The sequence below is a fragment of the Pongo pygmaeus genome, chromosome 13, assembly GCF_028885625.2.
Source record: "Pongo pygmaeus isolate AG05252 chromosome 13, NHGRI_mPonPyg2-v2.0_pri, whole genome shotgun sequence".
NCBI lineage: Eukaryota > Metazoa > Chordata > Mammalia > Primates > Hominidae > Pongo > Pongo pygmaeus.
In genome coordinates, this window is record NC_072386.2 from 66,944,255 (window position 1) to 66,960,256 (window position 16,002).

Sequence of the window (16,002 nt, forward strand, 5' to 3'; positions counted from 1 at the left end):
CTGTTAGGGACTGGGCCGGACAGCGGGAGTTGAGTGGTGGGCGAGGGAGCATTATTGCCTGAGCTCCGCCTCCTGTCAGATCAGTGGGGGCATTAGATTCTCATAGGAGGGTGAGCCCTATTGTGAACTGTGCATACGCAGGATCTAGGTTGCATGCTCCTTGTGAGAATCTAACACCTGATGCTCTGAAGTGGAACAATTTCATCCCCAAGCCATCTCCCCACCCTCCAACCCCCCAGCCCCACTTTTGTGGAAAAATTGTCTTCCACAAAACAGCTCCCTGTTACAAAAAGGCTGGGGACCACAGATGCATAGCATAATAGAGACTGAGGTAAATATCATAGTATTTATGTCTGGAAATGGGGATGCCTCTTTTCTGCTAAGCTATTAGCTTGGGGTGAGGGGTTGAGCTTAGCTTGGTTTGAATTTTAGATTAATACGATTTCCTTCACCACATTACTGCTTCAGTTCCCTTCAGTTGTACCTTGTGCTTAGGGTGGGTGGAGGCTGTGTTGCTCAGATTTTGCTCCATGCTGAGCCTTTGACCTTTCTTCTACTCTTGTACCTCAGAAAATTATCTTTCCACATTCTTAGCTCTTTCCTAGATGTTAGAGGCTCCTGCTGCTTATTTCTTAGTGCTTGTGAGCTTGATGGTATGTATTTGGGGAGAAGGCAAGATGGTCTGGATAGGCTTGTTAGTGTCCTTGTCCATTTTCAGTCCTAGCCAGGGCTGTTTCTGTGAGTCTCAGAAATGGAGTGTTCTTGGCCATCCTGCCCCTCCTCCTCATGGCATCTGATTGATGTCTCTCTTATTTCCTATGTGGGATTGACTATCCTTCCCTTCCCCAGCAGAGGGAGACCTCTAATCATCTGGCCCCGGGAGAGTTCTTGTTCTTCCCCTAGAGTTTTATTTTATTCTTGTCCCTAGGATACTGTAGCTTCTTCACCTGTGCCCTGAGGGAAACAAGGGTTACTGCCCTTCCCCTAGTTTCTTATGGCTATTGTTTTGAGTAGATGATAATCTTGGTGGTGCTTTGGGCCTTTTCTGCAGTGGAGGCTCCTCACCTTTTCCAGGGTTGTACCAAAGAAAGCTTTCTCTTATTTCCCACTTGCACCCCACTCCTGTCTCTCAAGAGCTCCTCACGTGTGTGGCTTCCAGGGATTCTGCATCTCACATTAGTCCACACTTACCCTTTATCATTTTAGCTGAATTATTCTTACCTATATTGTATAGTATCTGACATCTCTTTCTCCTCTCTGCCACAAGTGAGCTGGTGCTTATTTTCTCTCTCTCCCCGAAGGTACCTGTTTGTCCTTAGATTTTTAGGGATCTTTGTTGTCCTGTGACCTCAGATTGCTAATGGTTTTAAGAAAGTTGTGATATCATAGTTTATTGTTTTTTTCTCCTTTTTTTAAGGTTTGGAGGGGCCCTCACTCCAGCTTTGTGCACCCTAGGCAGAAGCAGGACTGTAGACTTCTTTTCAGCCCCATCTTGTACCTCAGCCTTCAGAGGTCACTTATACCTCTGGTTCTGGAGGATTCTTTGTTCTGTAGTTGTAACTGATTTGCTTGTTGATGGCTCTTCAGCTCCCTGTTTTTGCTTGCTTCTAGCATTTAGGAGAATTGAGAAAGTTATGAGCTTAGTGCTCTGTCCCTCTTCCAAAATTTTTAACATTTTACATCTCCTGTTGTCTCCACCATTTTTAACTGTTATTGCAGAGCTTGAGATTTTTAACCACTGTAGGTAATTTCTGGTTGGCAATTAAGATGGCCCTTTACAACCTGATAAGGAACAGAAGTATAGCAATAGGAGGAGACTCCTTTGAAGAATCCAGAAAAATCTATTCACATACCTCAAATCAAGAATAGATTTCAGTAAGGTGTAGATGTACAGTGTTTTTCAAATTTTTGTCAGTGAATCAAGAAATACATGGTTACTGTCATTACAAAAGTACACTTGCAAAATGAAAATGCATATTCAGATATTTCCTCTTCTCCATTTAAAAAAAAAAAGAAAAGAAAAAAAGCTGGAGCCAGACCTACTACCTTGATTTTATGACCCACAAAGGGAATTGCCACCACCAATTTGTAAAAGTTTGTAGTGTAGGTTCCAATACACCAGTTATGGTAGAATTGTTGCCTCATTTGTACTTGGCTTGTGAATACTTGGGAGATTTTCTAACTATGTTTTGTTATTTTTTACTGTTTTATTTTTGTACTGAAAATACATCATTTCAAAAATGGATTGTGATAATTAAATTTTCTCTTATTAAGGCTGTTTATATCACTGGAAAAGAAGTTTTCAGCTTCAAAATGGTTTCTTACATGGATGCAACTGCTGGTTCTGCATACACAGATATAAATGTGGTTGACATTCAGGTTAATTTAATAGTTGGTTGCATTGAAGTAGTTTTTGTCACAAAATTTCTATATTCTATATTGGTAAGTGTTTTATTAAATTATTATTTATTTTATACTAGTTGGAAATTGCTATATGTCAAATATGGATGAAGACTAGTAAGAATTCCTTGCTTGAAATTTTTTCTGATTTTTTAAATCTTCTGGGTATCATTTATTATACATAATAAATGTGTAGTTCCTTATTTATATAACATCGTTTTGACATGCGAATATTCCAATTAATTGAAATATATATTTCATATATTAACATTAAGTATATGTGCATTATATATCATAAATATGTTATATATTAATTAGAACCTTCGTTTTATATGTCATTGGCTTAAGTTTTCATTTTACCTGACTTGCAACTATAATTTAAAAATACTGAATACATAATTGAAGTTTGTTTTGGTCTCAAGTCATCATTAAGAAAAGGTTATTTTAATTTTCTAGAGACAAGGTCTTGCTCTGTCACCCAGGCTGGTTCATTGTAACCTTGAACTCCTGGATTCAAGTGATCCTCCTGCCCCAGCCTCCTGAGTAGCTGAGACTACAGGCACATATCACCATGCACATACCATCAAGCTAATTTTTTTTTTTCTTCAAGTTTTTATAGAGATGGAGTCTCGCTCTGTTGCCCAGGCTGGTCTTGAACTCCTGGCCTCAAGTGATCCTCCTGCTTTGGCCTCCCAAAGCGCTGAGATTACAGGCATTATGTCCGGCCCAAGAAAATCATATTTTCGATTGCGTTGTCATTCTGTGAATATCAGGGACTTTAAGGGGTTAGATATAACCCCTATATGACTCCACCCTAAGGCATTTTGGTTCTTATTTCTGCTTTTCTTGTTTCGTTTTTTGTTTTTCCCTTGCTGTCAGCTGGTATTTTTTCCTGTGGGTGTCATACCTATCTCCGTAACATCACTATTCATTCTTTTAAAATGCTGTCTCTGTGTTTTAGTGTATGAACTAGGTAATCAAATCTAAGGCTGTAGTGGAATAAATAGGCCAAGTGTGGCAATTCTTATAAGCAAGAAGAGTATTTGCATGTTCATTTGAATGTATTTGGGAATGTGGAGCCCTCTTTCGTTATTTCAGAATTCTAGGTTAATTCCATATAATGTTGCTGTTTTGTGATCTTTTAAGCCATAAAATCATTTTGTACACAAAAATGTAAAGATAAACAAGTATTCCTTGTTGAATTTCTTCTCTTTTAAGAAAAATTAGAGTTAGGGTCTTGCTCTGCAGCCCAGGCTGGAGTGCAGTGGAGTGCTCCTAGCTCACTGCAGCCTCAAACTCATGGGCACAAGCAAATCCCACCTCAGCCTCCCAAGTAGATTAAATTAGCAGGGACAACAGGCCCTGCTAATTTTTTATTTTTAATTTTTTTTTAAAGACACGATCTCGCTATATTGCCCAAACTGGTCTAGAACTACTGGCCCCATGTTATCCTACTACCTCAGCCTCTTAAGTAGCTAATTTATTTTTATAACCGAAAGAATAATGTCACTTGAGCCCTCTTGTACTTATACTTAGAAATTACTAAAATGTTAATTTTTTCTTTGAACATGAAAATTAGGTATAAGAGTATAAATCTAGGTAACTATATTTTATATCATTGAAGTTTTTTTTGGAATTTAGAAATTGGAAAATTATTTTGAAACTTCTTAAACGTATTTTATTTATTTACCTTACAAATATAAATAAGCTCTCTGTCCACTGAGGTTGTATAGAGAAATAGGATTGTTTCCGTTAGGGAAAGTGAGATAAGGGAAGTAGATATCTGTAAGACATTCCAGCGATCCCATTTAGCTTTGTTCTGAGGACTAGATTTTTATTTTATCTGTGTCTTTGTGTTTCTCAGTTTTTGTGGCAGAAAATTAAGATTTAATATAGACAATAAGACTTTGAATAAATAATGCTTGGTTGTATCAAGTTAAAGTTTTTTTTTTAAATGGAGGTAAAACCATAAATATCAATATATATTTAATAAGTCTTATTTATTAATAACCTTAAGAATATAATTCTGTTATCTTACAGGCTTTTATAGATAATTTTCAGGCAGCTAAACAAGCCTTGGCTGAGGCAACTGTTCAGGCAGCTGGAATGGCTGCTACTGGTGTAAAAGAACTTGCACAAAGGAGTTCCAGAATGGCACTGGATATTAACATCAAAGCCCCAGTTGTGGTCATCCCGCAGTCTCCAGTTTCTGAAAATGTTTTTGTTGCTGATTTTGGACTAATTACAATGACAAATACCTTTCATATGATAACAGAGAGCCAGAGCTCTCCCCCACCTGTTATTGATTTGATAACAATAAAGCTGAGTGAAATGCGACTATACAGGTAAGCTTTTCACAAGTATATTTGTGTGGAATGCAATATTTTTCTAACTTTTTACATTAAAGACTTTGATGTCTTGAGTAGTCTGTTTACAGTGAGATTTTATTTTATTAATTATACATAACTTAGTGATTCTCTCTTCCTTAAGTATATTTTGGCAAAATCAATTATAGTCTTCGCATTTTAAAAAACCTAGAAAGTGTTTGAAAATTTCTCCTTAGGTAATTAGGAAAACTATAAAATTTATTATCTGAGGAAGTATATTTGTGCTTTTTTGTGGTTCATTATAAATTACATGGCTATGGAAAAAATGAGGAATTTCTAATGTAATATGTTTATTCACTTTACAAATACATTATCACCTTCTCTGTCAGTTGTTGCTGTGGCTCTGATGCTGTAATTTAAACAAACATGCAGTAGCATACAACCTTATTTGTTAAGCATAGGGTTAGGAAGTAGGGGGATAACCAAATGTTCAAATAGTTCGAGAGCTTTTATACTGTGTCCTCTGTGTTTCTGTGCTGTTTCTAATTGCCCATTCTGAATTTATGCCCTATTTTCCAACTTGGATCCTTCTCTATTTATACTTCTCAACTGCCCTCTTCCTTCTTTCTGTCATTTTTCTTTGATATAATTCTCTTGCTTGTCTCTTCACCTTATTTTTGTCTCATTTTTTACTTAACTAACTCCCATTTCTACTTCTCTTTAGCTTCCTATGAGTCTGTCTTTCTCTCCTGTGCTTTCTTCGATCAATTGAATATTTTTAAAGCAGCTTTACTGAGACATAATTGACACAGAATAAGTTGCATATCTTTAATGTTATACCATTTTATAAGTTTTGATATGCATACGTTTCTGACAGTTTATGTACAGTTGTATTACTTCTTCCTTAAGTATTAGGTAGAATTTACCAGCGAAGCCATCTCGTCTTAGAGTTTGCTTGTGGAGATTTTTAAATCACAGTTTTCATTTCTTTAATAAATTTGGGGCTATTCAAGTTATTTTTTCTTGAGCGATCCTCCCTAATTTTTTAAAAGAATTTATCCATTTCATCTAAGTTGTAAAATTTAATGGCATAAAGATTTTCATAATGCTCCTTATTTATTAATATCTCTAATGATGTGTCCTCCCTCATTCCTGATATTTATAATTTCTGCCTTTGTACTGATCAATCTGATTAGAGATTTATCCGTTTTATTGATCTTAAGAAGCAGTTTTTGGTTTTATTGTTTTTTCTTTTTTTTGTTTTCTCAATCATTGATTTATGATTCAATATTTATTATTTCTTTCTGCTTACTTTAGGTTTAATTTTGCTCTTTTTATAAGTTTTTTTAGGTGATAGCTAAGATTATTGATTTGAAACATTTCTTCTTTTCTAATATATGATGTGCTATAAATTGGAGTACTTTATAATATTGTGCTATAAATTTTAAGTTACTCTATAAGTCTGTGTAGCTCTCTTCTCTCTGGTATTTTGTCATATAAACTAGCTACCTTGGTTTCTCTTGGACTCTCAGCTCTTATCTTCTCTACTCTGGGGCTTTCCTGGCCTTCCCCTGGGTCCCCCCTCCCTGTACCATGGCCTGTTAATTATGGTAAAACAATAGTAAACTGGGACAATCGTAGGGCTCATCTCATTTTTTTCCAACTCTTTGGAATCACTATTCATTTTTGATGTCTTGTGTCTTGAAAACTATTTTTAAGTAAATTTTGTCTGTCTCTTTTTTTTTGGAGGGCAGGGTTGTTTCAAGAAGGAGTGTTAACCCATTCATGTTACTCCATCCTAGGTGGAAGGAGAAATTTCTGTCACTTGAACATTTATTAAGCACCAAATCTATCCCAGGCAGTGTGCTAAGAATAAGAAATATATTAGTGAGCAATCTTTATAAGGGATTATTAATAAATAATCCCTACCTCATTGGGTTGTTGTGGTAGGTACTGTTTAATAAATATAGTGGGCTGGTGCATAAAATGGGATCACGTTTTGAAAAAGTTCTAGAAATTAGGTCAAAAGGAGACAAAACTAGAGGTTGGAAGGATAGTTTGGTAACTATTGCAATAATTCACATAAGAATTATAGGTGACTTAGTCTAAGGCAGGGGAGTGAAGTCGTGGAGAGCTAACCAGAATTTATAGTAACTGATGGTTGAATGGGTGTGGGAGTTAAAGGAGAAGAGAAATTAAAATTCACTTTAGGTTACAGGCTTGGAAATCAGCGTTTGATGATGATGCACTTCACTGAAATAAAAACAATGCAGAAAAACCCAGTAGAATAGAGATAGTAATTATTTCTCTAATGGGCAAAGTAGCCTGAAAATGGTTGCATGACTTCTACATGGAGAGATCTTGAAAGAAATCCAGAAGGCAGTGGAATATATGTGCCTAGGTGATGCACATAGGTGATGTTGTTTAGACATCTAGGTTTAGGAGTTCTTAGTAATAGTTTGTGCTAGTCACTGAAGCCTTTGGAATGAGCACAGTCACAAAGAAAGCTTGTAGAGTGGGACATATGAGGAAGAATGCTGAGGAATACCAGTATTTAAATAATTGACAGAAAGAGGAACCCTCAAAAGAGACTAAGTAGGAGCAGACAGAGAGATGAGAAACCAGGAAAATGTATTTGAGGCAGCAGTGAGGGTCCTGCTGATATTGTCAACCATGAATTAATAGTATATCATTTTTTTTTCATGCAGTACTTGGTATTTTGTATTTGGAATCCAACAGTCAGTTGGATTGAGACAAAACTGAATTTTTTGCCAAGCAAGTGTGACTGAAGGTAGTGGAACAGGATTTTAATGATTGAGAATCATGTTGATGGATAATAGAGAGGTGATATGGTTTGGCCATGTCCCCACCCAAATCTCATCTTGAATTGCAGCTCCCATAATTCCCACATGTTGTGGGGAGGGACCTGGTGGGAGATAATTGAATCATGAGGGTGGTTCCCCCATACTGTTCTCGTGATAGTTAATAAGTCTCACGAGATCTGATGGTTTTAAAAATGGAAACCCCTTTCGCTTGGCTCTCATCCTCTTTTTGCCTGCTGCTGTGTAAGACATGCCCCTGTGTCTCCTTTACTTTCTGCCATGCTTGTGAGGAAGGGGTCCAGTTTCAGTTTTCTGCAAATGGCTAGCCAGTTTTCCCAACACTATTTATTAAATAGGGAATCCTTTCCCCATTGCTTGTTTTTTCAGGTTTGTCAAAGATCAGATGGTTGTAGATGTGTGGTGTTATTTCTGAGGCCTCTGTTCTTTTCCATTGGTCTATATATCTGTTTTGGTAACAGTACCATGCTGTTTTGGTTACTGTAGCCTTGTAGTATAGTTTGAAGTCAGGTAGTGTGATGCCTCCAGCTTTGTTCTTTTTGCTTAGGATTGTCTTGGCTATATGGGCTCTTTTTTGGTTCCATATGAAATTTGAAGTAGTTTTTTCTAATTCTGTGAAGAAAGTCAGTGGTAGCTTGATGTGAATAGCATTGAATCTATAAATTACTTTGGGCAGTATGACCATTTACCACAGTGAGATACCATCTCACACCAGTTAGAATGGCAATCATTAAAAAGTCAGGAAACAACAGATGCTGGAGAGGATGTGGAGAAATAGGAACTCTTTTACACTGTTGGTGTGAGTGTAAATTAGTGCAACCATTGTGGAAAACAGTGTGGCAATTCCTCAAGGATCTAGAACCAGAAATACCATTTGACCCAGGCATCCCATTATTGGGTATATACCCAATGGGTTATGAATCATTCTACTGTAAAGACACATGCACATGTGTGTTTATCGCAACACTATTCACAATAGCAAATGCTTGGAACCAACCCAAACGCTCATCAATGACAGACTGGATAAGGAAAATATGGCACATATACACCATGGAATGCTATGCAGCCATGAAAAAGAATGAGTTCATGTCCTTTGTTGAGACATGGATGAAGCTGGAAACCATCATTCTCAGCAAACTAACACGGGAGCAGAAAACCAAATACCACCACATGTTCTCACTCATAAGTGGGAGTTGAACAGTGAGAACATATGGACACAGGAGGGGGAACATCACACACCAGGGCCTGTTGGGGTGGGAGGCAAGGGGAAGGATAGCATTAGGACAAATAATTAATGTATGTGGAGCTTAAAATCTAGATGACGGGTTGATGGGTGCAGCAAACCACCATGGCACATGTATACCAGTGTAACAAACCTGCACATTCTGCACATGTGTCCCAGAACTAGTATAAAAAAAATTAGAGTTATATTGTGTTTTGTGTTGTAAATAGCTTTTTTCTTAAAAATATGCTGTAAATTTTCCATGTCATTATTTTGAGTGCATATATTTTTCCAGATATTCCTGTTTTTAGAAAATCTAAATCTGCCTTTTGTTAGAAATTTGATTCTAATATGTATACATTTTTGCTGTTATAAATAACACTATATTGATGATTGATATCTTTATTACATCAGTACTTATGTAATTGTCTACTCATTTCTTTGGGATAATTCATTTCCTGAGGATGAGTTCCTAGAAATAGAATTACTCAGTTATAGAGTGTAGCCAGTTTTTCCTGAAATAATTTTAAAATAATTGATAATTGAAAATGCAGTTGCTGGGCATGTTGGCTCACGCCTGTAAACCCAGCACTTTGGGAGGTTGAGGATGGCAGATTGCTTGAGCTCAGGAGTTTGAGACCAGCCTGGGCAACACGGTGAAACCCCATCTCCACAAAAAATACAAAAATTAGCTGGGTGTGGTGGCATATGCCTGTCATCCCAGATACTTATGGGACTGAGGCAGGAGAATCACTTGAGCCTGGAAGATTGAGACTGCAGTGACCTGTGTTAATGCCACTGCATTCCAGCCTGGATGACAAAATGAGACTGTCTCAAAAAAACAAACCAAACCCCAGAAAATGCAGTTTAGTTACAACTTCTTAGAAAGCGCATAAAGAAAAATAGGAATTCATGTTTGTGACTAGGTTCTTTATACATTAATTCAGCTTGACTGCAATTTAGCAAATATTTATTCATTATATGGCACATGCCAATCATCTAAGTACTGACAAAAAGCAAAGAATAAGAGGAACATAGTTCCTACCCTCATGAAGCTTTCATTCTAATTAAAAATATAGAGGACATAATAAACTATTAAAATGCAATATATTAAATGCAGTGATGGAAAAAGTATAAGGTACGTGTGGGAGCACGTAGGAAAGGTGTGTTTAATCCATATATTGGGTAGTACTGATAAGAAAAGTTTTTCCAGAGAAAGTAATCTTTTGACATAACAGTTTTCTTTCTCGTAGTTTGTCCAAAGGACAGAAATTTACTCAAAGATATATAGATGAAGATATAGATCTAGATATATAAAATCCAAGTATTTATTATGGTGAAGAATTGGAAAATATGAAATTTTAATCATAGAAGGTTAATTAAAATACTAGTATAGCCATTTATTCTAATATGGCTATTAAAATTATATATGCATCCTAGCCTAACTGAAAAAAAGAAAAGAAAACCTATGTGTGCAGCATTCCCTATGGGGCTTTTAGATTCCTTAACCTATTACCATTAAGCGGAGACTGCAAGCATGCAGACATATGTAAGTTTGGTGTCACTCTATCATTCATTCATTAAATGACTTGGTACCAGGCATTTTGGGAGATCCCTGATGAACTCTCATATTTCTCTCCTAGTGATTAAATGATTGCCAAAATTCTACAGTCATGGTGTTATACCTTAGTTTAAGGATTTGCTGCTAATTAAAATATAAGTACGTTATTGAGGAGTAACACTTTGAAATTGTCACTTTGAGGTACAATGGGAGGCTTTTATGGTCACATTGTTACTTGAAGGGGTTCAATTGACCTACTACATTTTTCTTCGTTCCTGAGCATCAGTCTTACCTTTATAAGTGCTTGGAAAGGCAAATATAGTTCAATTTAAATTGTATGTATTCAGCTATTTTAACTCATAGAAATAAAAATTTCATATGGTGCTACTTAGTTTTTATAAAGTAAGGGAATATGTGATATTCTGTTACTTATCTAAATCAGTGAGTTAAAATGTTTTTATAGTGATGTCTTATATAATGTTTGTTTACAAATTACATAGAGATATATATATATATTTTTTTCCAAGACAGAGTTTTACTCTTGTTGCCCAGGCTGGAGAGCAATGGCATGATCTCGGTTCAGTGCAACCTCCGCCTCCTGGGTTCAAGTGATTCTCCTGCCTCAGCCTCCCAAGTAGCTGGGATTACAGGTGCCCACCACCACGCCTGGTTACTTTTTGTATTTTTAGTAGAGATGGGATTTCACCATGTTGGCCAGGCTGGTCTCGAACTCCTGACCTCAGGTGATCCACCTGCTTTGGCCTCCCAAAGTGCTGGGATTATAAGCATGAGCCACCACTCCTGGCCTACATAGAGATAATTCTTATTTTAATGGTTTACTATACAACTTACAACGTATATACTTTTGCACTTTTTACCATATTACAAAATTGTATTTAAAAATACATATTTCTCCCTTTTTTTTTTTTTTTTTTTTTGGAGACAGAGTCTCGCTCTGTTGACCAGGCTGGAGTGCAGTGGTGCGATCTCGGCTCACTGCAACCTCCACCTCCCAGGTTCAAGCAATTCTCCCACCTCAGCCTCCTAAGAAGCTGGGACTACAGGTGCATGCCACCACGGCCAGCTAATTTTTGTGTTTTTAGTAGAGATGGGGTTTCGCCATGTTGACCAGGCTGGTCTCAAACTCCTGACCTCAAGTGATCTGCCCGCCTCAGCCTCTCAAAGTGCTGGGATTACAGGTGTAAGCTACTGTGCGTAGCTCTGTTTCTGTATAATATGGAACACTCAGCTCAGTGTAAGTCACCCAGGTTTTTAGTGGGATAGAACATCACTCAACTCATTTGGACAGATTAAAAAAAAAGTCTGATAGATTTTTTTCCCTTTATACCCAACAAATTATTGATTTTTGCTATTTGCATATAAAAGGATAAATTTAAGTTAATCTTTTTTTAACTACCTGAATGTATATGAAACAATTTAAAAGAATGTTATCTCTACTTATAGATCTCAATTTATTAATGATGCATACCAGGAAGTACTGGATCTACTCCTGCCATTAAATCTTGAGGTGGTGGTTGAACGAAATTTATGCTGGGAGTGGTACCAGGAAGTTCCTTGTTTTAATGTAAATGCTCAGCTGAAACCAATGGAGGTAACTTTTTTTGGATACTTATCAATTTTTGTTTTGCTTGTTGAAAAATACTGCTTGGGGACATAAGGCATCATCTGAGTGGAATTTGTATATACATAATCACCTTGGTCAGAATTGAAATAGTGATTATATTAAACTAGAATTCATTTAAAAATGGTCTCGATTTATTCTTTTAACAAATATTACTGGAGATAAAGTGGCAAGGAAGCAATGACATTGTCTCTGACTTCATGGAACTTGCCAGTCTAATGCAGGGGTTGGTGGTGATGGTGATCTGGAAGGTATAGTAGTAGTTAGATAGTAAAAAAGTAATCAGACACATAATTAAAATAGTTGTAAATTGTGGTAAATTTAATGAAGTGAAGGGGTGGCCTGCTGCTCCACACCTGTGGGTATTTCTAGTCGGGTGGGACAAGAGACTGAGAAAAGAAATAAGACACAGAGACAAAGTATAGAGAAACAATAGTGGGCCCAGGGGACTGGCACTCAGCACACCAAGGACCTGCACCGGCACCGGCCTGAGTTCCCTCAGTTTTTATTGATTATTATTTTCATTATTTCAGCAAAAAGGAATGTAGTAGGAAAGCAGGGTGATAATAAGGAGACGGTCAGCAAACAACATGTGAGCAAAAGAATCTATGTCATAATTAAGTTCAAGGGAAGGTACTATGACTGGACGTGCACGTAAGCCAGATTTACGTTTCTCTCCACCCAGACATCTCAGTGGAGTAAAGAATAACAAAGCAGCATTATTGCAAACATGTCTCGCCTCCCACCATAGGGCGGTTTTTCTCCTATCTCAGAATTGAACAAATGTACAATCGGGTTTTATACTGACACATTTGGTTCCTAGGGGCAGGCAGGAGACAGTGGCCTTCCTCTATCTCAACTGCAACAGGCTTTCCTCTTTTACTAATCCACCTCAGCACAGACCCTTTACAAGTGTCGGGCTGGGGGACGGTCAGGTCTTTCTCATCCCACGAGGCCATATTTCAGACTATCACATGGGAGAAACCTTGGACAATACCCTGCTTTCAAGGGCAGAGGTCCCTGTGGCTTTCCACAGTGCATTGTACCCCTGGTTTATTGAGACTAGAGAATGGCAATGACTTTTACCAAGTATACTGCTTGTAAACATTTTGTTAACAAGGCACGTCCTGCACAGCCCTAGATCCCTTAAACCTTGATTTCATACAACACATGTTTTTGTGAGCTCCAGGTTGGGTCAAAGTGGCTGGGGCAAAGCTACAAATTGTTTAAAGGACAGGTCTTTTTCAAAATGGAGTCTCTTATGTCTTCCCTTTCTACATAGATACAGTAACAGTCTGATCTCTCTTTCTTTTCCCTACAATGAAGGACACAAATAATAGGCATGGTGCTGTAGTCAATTAGATATATTAATATAGAATTTATTGGAAAGATCTAGGTTAGAAATACTAATTTTGGTGTCACCAGCATATAGATGGCATTTAAAGCCATGGAAATATATGAAATAATCTATACAAAGGAAGAGAAAGTATTAGAAGAATTCATAAGTTGAAAATGAAAATGGCAAATGTGTCACCACCTTAGTTTTACTTTCTTATTGGTTGACATTGCTTCAAAGATCTCTCATGGAACTGCCCACAAGTTCATATTTTTTTCCCTTGACTGGATGAAAGTCAATAGTGTGTCATAGGCTTTGCTGAAGTGATAGCAACATACACTCTGGGAGGTTTCTTTAAGAAACCTACTTAACAAATCCTTCTCCCCACCTCGCAGTTTCCCTTCCTATTTCTTTCTGTAAAAATTTTATTTATTACGAGAAAACCATGATTTTAGAGATTTCAGACTTTTTTTCTTTTTTTTTTTTTGAGATGGAGTCTTGCTGTGTTGCCCAGGCTGGAGTGCAGTGGTGCAATCTCAGCTCACTTCAAGCTCCGCCTCTGGGGTTCACGCCATTCTCCTGCCTCAGCCTCCCGAGTAGCTGGGACTACAGGCACCCGCCACCGCGCCCGGCTAATTTTTTGTATTTGTAGTAGAGACGGGGTTTCACCATGTTAGCCAGGATTGTCTCGATCTCCTGACCTCGTGATCCGCCCCCCTCGGCCTCCCAAAGTGCTGGGATTACAGGCATGAGCCATCACGCCTGGCCGAGATTTCAGACTTTTAAGTCAAACGTATATTCAGAGCATAAAACATGATGGCATTATGAAAATCTTAGTGTGTAAGATAATAATGGCTGCTTTAACTTATAGGGTAGGAAATGGAAGTTATCTTCTTAAGATAAATATTTGAAGTCTATTTATATTGGTAAGATAACAGAAACTTATAAAACATATAGAAACTTATAAAACATAAATAGTATGTTCCACCCAGCATGCTGGGGCAGTTGCCATCCCACTGGGCCCAGTTATTAGGCATATTTGTGTGGGGCAGCAAAGACACTGCTTTCTCGTGCTCTTCCCAGATAGAATCCATACAGAATGTCCTGGTGATGCTGCCGACAATCTGCAAGTGCCCAGCTGCCTTTTGAGGCCAACCCTCTAGGATAAAGTTGGGGCTTCCCTTACTCTAATTCACCTGAGTAGTTGGTTAGCTGCTGTTGCAGCTCACCCCAGAGCCCAGATATTTGTTCCCTCCTGGGCCTCATCTTCTGTGTCAGGGAGAGGCTAGAATTGGTTGTGAAATCATTTAGTCTAATGCATCCAGACCAAGTGGAGCAGCTTGTGATTTCTGACTTGTCAGATTTTCAGTGGTTGCATACACAGCCTGTCCTGACATGTAGATACTGCAGATCAGCAGCCCCGGGATCCTTAGACAGTTCTTTGGACTTCCTCCACTGAGCTTCTGGCAAAAGTGAAGGAAGAGTGCCGATTAATAATCAGTATCTGAGGTGCATGCGATAGATACTAACTGGAAGACATGGTTTAGAAGTTGTAATATTTAATTTCATCTTATTATATGAACTCTTTTTGCAGTGTCTGCTACATAGTTACAAAATAAGTGTCATGAATAAAAGAATGAAGGAATGAAAGGTTTAAAAAAACCCAAAACAGTAGTAGTATGTATAAGGTACACGTGGACTTAATTTTAAAACACTAAATTAGTGTATCATCTTTGAAATGCAGTCAAAGAAAGCTTGGTACAAGTAAAACTTGTTAAATATTGTGGGATTCAAATTATCTCCTTGGGGTCATAACAGCTAAAAATCCTTTTTGTTGTTTTGACAAACTTAGAAGTGAGCTTGACTCAAAGATCTTTTTTACATTATTTCTGTTGTGTTAGGGTTCTCCAGAGAGAGAGAGAGAGAATGTGTGTGTGTGTGTAAAGAGAGGGAAAAGGGAGAGACTTATTTTAAGGAATTGGTGTACATGATTGCGGATGCCACCAAGTTCAAAATCTATAGGGTAGGCCAGCAGGAAGGATACCCAGGGAAGAGGTAGTGTTGGAGCTCGAGTCTGAAGGCAGTCTGCTGGCAGAATTCTTGCTTGGAGGAGGTCAGTCTTTTTTTTTTATTGAAGGCCTCCAACTTCAATACAAAGCGATTGGATGAGGTCCACCTACATTATGGAGTGTAATTGATTTACCTAGAGTCTAGAGATTTAAATATTAATTTCATCTAAAAAATATTTTCACAGAAACATTTAATGTTTGACCACATACCTAGGTACTGTGACTGAGCCACAGTGACATACAAAATTAACCATCACAGCTATTAATGCAGGTCTTATGCTGTCGATTTGGGACTAAATTTGTAACAGCTAGGATTTGAAATTGGCTCTTTATTTTTTTTTTTTTTTGAGACAGAGTCTCTGTTGCCCAGGCTGGAGCGCAATGGTGCGATCTCGGCTCACTACAATCTCTGCCTCCCAGGTTCAAACAATTCTCCTGCTTCAGCCACCTGAGTAGCTGGGATTACAGGTGTGCACTATGCCTGGCTAATTTTTGTATTTTCTGTAGAGTCGGGGTTTCACCGTGTTGGCTGGGCTGTTCTCTTAACTCCTGGCCTCAAGTGATCTGCCCGCCTCGGCCTCCCAGAGTGCTGGGCTTACAGGCGT

At 37.9% G+C, this 16,002-nt stretch overlaps 1 protein-coding gene across 5 annotated transcripts in view; it reads left to right on the forward strand.

Moving 5' to 3' along the window:
- VPS13A (vacuolar protein sorting 13 homolog A) overlaps positions 1-16,002 on the forward strand; it is a 249,091-nt gene that overhangs the window by 121,173 nt on the left and 111,916 nt on the right. For all 5 annotated transcript variants that reach the window (XR_010123324.1, XM_054500058.2, XM_054500059.2 and 2 more), the window contains exons 32-34: positions 2,275-2,442; positions 4,441-4,745; positions 11,815-11,962. Coding sequence is in view for 4 of the 5 variants with exons in the window: in XM_054500058.2 (XP_054356033.1) it covers positions 2,275-2,442; positions 4,441-4,745; positions 11,815-11,962 (621 nt within the window). In the remaining variant the exon portion in view is untranslated. The remainder of the gene's footprint in view (positions 1-2,274; positions 2,443-4,440; positions 4,746-11,814; positions 11,963-16,002) is intronic.